The sequence below is a fragment of the Rhincodon typus genome, chromosome 45 (genome assembly GCF_021869965.1).
Source record: "Rhincodon typus isolate 14 chromosome 45, sRhiTyp1.1, whole genome shotgun sequence".
Lineage (NCBI taxonomy): Eukaryota > Metazoa > Chordata > Chondrichthyes > Orectolobiformes > Rhincodontidae > Rhincodon > Rhincodon typus.
The window spans coordinates 8956335-8962886 of NC_063376.1; the positions used below are offsets into that span (position 1 = coordinate 8956335).

Genomic DNA, 6552 nt, shown 5'->3' on the forward strand with positions numbered 1-6552 from the left:
AAGCTGTTTACTTTATGGGCTTAGAGGCTGTGTCTTGACCTCTCTTAGAAAGAGGACAAAGTACACCTGTCAAAGCCATAGCATCATTGCATGGGGTAAATTCCATAAGGCAGTGGAGGCTTATCTACGTTAGTGTTTTAACACCACCACCACTTAATATCTATATGTCCAAGCGTATAACAAAATCCTCTCTAAACTTATCATTGTCCATGTCCCTTTGCTCGGTAAGTACCAATGTGAGGTACTCATTAAAGACCTCACCCAATTCCTCTGGCTTCTTGCATAAATCCCCTCCTTTGTTGGTGAGTGGACCTATCATTTCCTGAGTTACCCTCTTGCTCCTAGAATACCTATAAAATGCCTTGGGATCCTCCTTAAGCCTACTTGCCAAGAACATGTCATGGCCCATTCTAGTTCTCCTAATTTCTTGTTTCAGTTCATTTCTGCTTGCTTTTGTACTCCTCGAGGGCCTTGTTTGATTTCAATTTCCTAAACCCCTCAAATGCTTAATTTCTCTTTTGAACTAAACTTGCAACATCTTTTGTCATCCACAGTTCCCAAATCTTGCCTTCACAATGTCCCCGTCCCAGTCCTTCATCCTTGCAGGAATGTGCTCATCCTGGAATCTGGTCAACTGGCTTTTAAAAGGCTCTCACGTGTCAGATGTGAATTTGCCTTCAAACAGATTTCCCCAAACCAATTTTTCCAGTTCCTATCTAATACTGTTTTTAATTAGTCTGTCCCTAGCTTAGCACTTTGACCTGAGGGCCAGTCTTATCCTTTTCCGGAACTATCTTAAAACTTAACAAAATTATGATTATTGTTCCTAAAATGCTCCCCCACTGAAACTTCAATCACCAGGCTGTGCTCATTCCCCAGCACAATGTCTACCATGGCCCCTTCCCTAGCTGGACCTTCTATCTATTGTTTCAAAAATCCCTCCTAGGATTTATCTACCTAACAAATTCTGTCCCAAGTCCCTGGCACTAAGGAAGTCACAGTGAATATTGGAGAAATTAAAATTGCCCACTACCACAATTCTGTTTTTACATAGTCATACAGCGTGGAAACAGACCCTTTGGTCCAACCAGTCCATGCCGAACATAATCCCAAACTAAACTAGTCCCACACTAAACTAGTCCCACCTGTCTGCTTCTAGCCCATATCTCTCCAAACCTTTCCTATTCATGTATCTATCCAAATGTTTTTAAACGTTGTAATTGTACCCGATTCCACTACTTCCTCAGGAAGTTCATTCCACACATGAATCACCCTCTGTGTAAAAAAAAAAAAAAAAAAATTGCCTCGTGTCTTTTTAAAATCTCTCTCCTCACCTTAAAAATGTGCCCTCTACTTTTGAAATCCCCCATCCTAGGGAAAAGACAACTACCATTTACTCTATCTATACCTCTCGTTATTTTATACTTAAGGTCGCCTCTCAACCTCTTACGCTCTGGTGAAAATAGTCCTAGCCTATCCAGCCTTTCTTTGCAACTCAAGCATTCCATACCCAGCAACATTCTGGTAAATTTCTTCTGAACCCTCTCCAGCTTGATAATATCTTTCCTATAACTGGGCGATCAGAACTAGATGCTGTATTCCAGAAGAGGCCTTACCAACTTCAACATGCCTTCCCAACTCCTACAGTCAAAGGACTGAGCAATGAAGGCAAGTGTGCCAAACACCTTTTCAACCACCCTGTCTATATGCAATGCAAACTTCAAAGAATTGTGTAGCGGCACCCCTAGGTCCCTCTGTTCTAAAACACTGCCCAAAGCCCCACCATTAATTGTATAAGCCCTACCCTTGTTGTAACAAAATGCAATACCTTGCATTTATCCAGATTGAACTCCATCTGCCATCTTTCAGCCCATTGACCCATTTGATCAAGATCCTTTTGTAATCTTAGAAAACCTTTTTCGCTCTCTACTATGCCATCAATTTTGGTGTTGTCTGCAAGCTTGCTAACACGCCTTCTATGTTCTCGCCCAGACCATTTATATAAATGACAAACAAAAGAAGACCCAGAACTGATCCCTGTGGAATGTTGCTGGTCACAGGCCTCCGGTCTGAAAAGCAAGCCTCCTCCATTACTCTCTGTCTCCTGCCATTAAGCCAATTATGTATTAAATTGGCAAGCTCACCCTGAATCCTGTATGACCTAACTTTACTAATTAGTCCACCATGCGGAACCTTGTCAAAGGCTTTGCTAAAATCCAAGTAAGCAACGTCTGTTGTTCTGCCATCATCGATCTTTTTGGTAACTTCCTCAGAAAATGCAATTAAGTTTGTGAGATGTGATTTTCCTCACACAAAACCATGCTGCCTATCCCTAAGCAATTTTTGCCTCTCTAAATGTCCATAAATCCTATCGTTTATAATTACCTCCACCAATTTACCCACAACTGAAGTCAGACTCTTAGGTCTATAGTTCCCCAGTTTGTCCTCACAACCTTTCTTAAGCAAAAGTACAACATTAGCCACCCTCCAGTCATTAGCCACCTCACCCCTGGTTACAGATGATACAAATATTTCTGCAGGGAGTCTCGTAATTTCCTCCCTTACTTCCACAATGTTCTGGAATACATTAGATCGGGTCCCAGAGATAGATCCACTTTTATATTCTTTGAGATGTCCTGAACTTACTCTTCTGTCGTGTGAACTGTTTATGACATGTCAAAGTTTATTTCTCTGCTTTCTCCACAGTAAACATCTTTCCATGATCCTTTTACGTACCTGTTCTGCTATTTCCTGCTGGCTATTGGGAGGCCTATATTATCACCTCATCATAGTGATTGCAACTTTATTATTCCCAAGTTCTTACCGATATTGCCTGGCTGGATGAGCCCTCCAAGATGTCCTCTCTTAGTACAGCTGTGACAATCTCCTTAATCAGTAATGCAACTCCTCCATCCTATTTACATCTCTCTCTAACACACTTGAAACATCTAAACCCCAAAACTATCAGTCCTGCCCTTCTCTGAACCAGGTTTCTGTAATGTCTATCATATCATAGTCCCATGTACTAATCCATGCCCCAAGCTCATTAACCTTGCCTGTTGCACTTGTTGCATTAAAATAAATACACTTCAGACCATGAGTCCTGCCATGTTCATTAACCTGACCCCGCCCGTTTTTCCTATTAGACTTCTTTGATTTAGCCCCGCTCTTGTCTTCAAATGCTCCACATACTCACCTACTGTTCTGTTTCCCAACCTCTGCCATACTAGCATAAACCTTGCAGAGTGGCACGAGCAAACCTCCCTGCAAGGTTATTGGTGTCTATCCAGTTTAGGTCAAGCTGTCCTTCTGGAGAAGGTCCCACTTCCTCTGGAAAAGATTACAATGATCCATATGTCTGAATCTGTCCCTCCTACACCATCTCTTTAACCATGTATTCAACTGTATTATTTTCTTATTTCTGGCCTCACTGGAGTGTCATAAGTCTGACGCTAGAGCAACTGTTTTATGTTGACTGCTCTGTCAGAAGGCAACTTGGGCTACTGTGGCATTGCGTTTAAATTAAGTTTGAACTTGTCCTCGTGAAGGATAAGAGTACATGTCATTGTAGGTGGAACTAGATGTGGATGCCTTGATGCTCAGTATCTGCAAGAGTAGGTCAGATGATGCTAGACTTGGAAATATTCACCTTTTTAGTTTGTTCCCTAAAGTTCCCTTGTGTGGCTCAAATTCAGTCTTGGCCCCTCTCTGAAAATCTTCCATGACCAGCATGTGTTCAGACTGAGTTTCTATTTGTTCACAGGATATGAGCATCGTTGAAAAGGCCAGCGTTCATTGGCCATCTCTAACAGCTGTCTGCTGGGCCATTTCAGAGGACATTTAGGCATCAATTGCATTACTGTGGGTCAGAATTTGAATAGAGTGTAGGCCAGATAAGATAAGCCGTTTTCCCTCCTAAAAGGAGATGACTGCTCCAAATAGGTTCTTATAGTAATCTGGTAGTTTCACAGTTGTCACCTGTGATACTAGCTTTTCATCAGAGGTTAATTTAATCGAAAAAAATCGCCAACTACCACGGTGAGTTTTGAACTCATCTTCAGATCCCTGGTTACCTTGCTGGACCAGTAGCCCACTGTTAGAGTAGGCATCTGTTCCTGGATGAAAGACGTTTTCAGTCAACATATTTCTTCAACTACATTTGAGAGATTTCCTCTGCAGTTTTTTTTGTCCTTTTATTTAGGAAATGGCCTACAATAATCTTGAAAATATAACTTCTTTCAGCAGGTAGTCTGTTTCCTGAATTGCTTGCAGCATTCTTGGCTAGAGTTAATGCATTATATTTCTAAAGCTACTGAAATGTGGATCATTTGGTAAGAAATAGACAGACAAGGGCTTTGACGAGGGCAGCAGACACATAGCAATACCGTCTGCAAGTTCCCCTCCAAGCCACTCACCCATCCTGAGATGGAAATATATCGCTTGGGTCAAAATCTTGGAATTCCCTCCCTAATGGCATTGTGGGTCAACCTACAGCATGTGGACTGCAGCACTCAAGAAGGCAACTCAGCACCACTGGCCAGTCAGCAATGCCCATATTCACCAGTGAATAATTATAAAAATGAATTATCTGGGCTGTGACCACTTTCCAGTCAGGACATTAGGGATGGAACTATAGATGGGATTTTTCAATTGGAAGTTGAAATATTTGTACTATTTTCTCAGCAGCGGAGAAGGCTCAATGTTTTAAAAGAAATTTTTAAACCTATGAAACATCTTGGGGAAAATAATATCAGAAATGAAGATGAAAAATATGTCAAGAGAGCATTTTAATAAATTTTAAATGGCTAAGATTTTTTACAAAATGGAGAAAATAACAAAATTAGAGAGAACTTCAACTTGTTACTGAAAGAGATCAATGAGGAAATTATAGATGTTCCGGTCATAATCTTGCAAAACGCTTTTGATTCAGGAATTTCATCCTTAGACTGGAAAACTGCCCATGCCACTGCACTATTTAAAAAGACAGTAACAATGAAATTATTGGCCATTAACTATCACCTTTTACGGGAATATTATCAGAATCAGTTGTTGAGCTCAGTGATTGAGCTTTCAGACAAACGGGAGCTAGTGCGTAAACGTTGCCGAATGAACCCAGTTGGATCTTTCTTCAAATGTGATAAAGAGTATAAATGAGTTAACACCTTATTTACAAAGTCTTCCGGACCATATTTAACAAGATGTCACATCAGAGACTGCTAGCAGAAAGGAGAATACCTGGAATGGGATGCAATCTATTGGTGTAGCCAGGAAATTGGTTAGGATGTTGGAGCCAGCGTATGGATAATGGATTTGCACGACAATTGATGCCATATGACTAGCATGGTTTCCCAGAGTTGTGATTGAGCACTATTACTGGAACTTCAGTTTTCCACAACAATTTTAAATGACTTGACTGAAGGAGGAGAGAGAGAGAGAAGATGCAAGTTAGACAATGATATCAAGTCGGGTGACATACTACATATTGCCAAATGCACAAAACAGCCGGAAGCTAAAAACAGTGGGGGTTCAGAGAAGGGTGTGTGTCTGAGTTCAGCAGTTGTGAAATCTAGCAGTCAGATGCAGAGAGTAATAAGGTTCATGGAACATTGGCCTTTAACTCGAAGAAGGGACTGGCATTAAAAGGGATGCACATGTTGCTGTGGTATAAAGCTCACTTTAAACCCCAGTTGGATAGCACCAATCTGGCTACCACATTCTGGAGGGATATATTGACTTCATAGAGGCAAGGGCAAATTTACCAGAATAACATTTTGCAAGGACACTTTGTATAACCTTGGTTTGTATTTCCAAGTATGATGATTAATGGGCGATCTGATTGGTGTTGAAGATTATTAAAGACTCGATGGGTTAAATAAGGGAAAACCGTTTCCTCTGAGGGGAGAGTCCAAAGCAGGGGATGCAACCTTATAGTTAGTGAGGCTGTTTAGGGCTGATATCAGGAGCGTTTCCTCTCACAAAGGGAAATGGAAAACTGGAGCTCTTTCACTCCACTAACTTAAAACACCCCACACCAAAGAGCAAATGAGGTAGTGGGGCCACCTGAAAATTTCAAACTGAATTGATGGGGATTAAGGGCCAAGGTCAGAAGATGAAGCTGAGATGCAATTAGCCCAGAATCTAATCTGATATGAATTTTAATCCGATATTAAGGTTTCGGGGACTGAGTGGCTGACTCTTGTTCCTCCCCTACGTTCCTAACTTGGAAGATTCTCAAGAGTGAGGCAACAGACAGCAGTCATGGGTGTAGCTGTGTGAACTGATAGGATAGCTTATCTTGGCAGATCAAGCTTATGTTTGATGCAGGAACTGGTGTTGGATTTGTGTAGCACGTTGGTTGGACCATAATTATTATGTTTGTTGGAAAAATGCTAGGAATGAGACATTTTTCTTGGTGTGGAAAGGCGTTGAAAGGAGATTTTCAAAATTATGTAGTGTATGAAAAGGGTAATTATCAACAGAGTTTTGATTAATGATGTCCATGTGAGATATTAGAGCCTCTCTCTCTCTCCCTCTTTCTCTTTCTCTTTCTCT

The 6552-nt window shown here is 41.1% G+C and overlaps 1 protein-coding gene across 1 annotated transcript in view; it reads left to right on the forward strand.

The window, feature by feature from the left end:
* LOC125487797 (mitogen-activated protein kinase kinase kinase kinase 4-like) overlaps positions 1–3844 on the forward strand; it is a 22333-nt gene extending 18489 nt beyond the window's left edge. Inside the window, exon 8 of the mRNA XM_048620063.1 lies at positions 3764–3844. Within this exon, the coding sequence (XP_048476020.1) occupies positions 3764–3844 (81 nt within the window). The remainder of the gene's footprint in view (positions 1–3763) is intronic.
* Positions 3845–6552: the final 2708 nt, after the last annotated feature.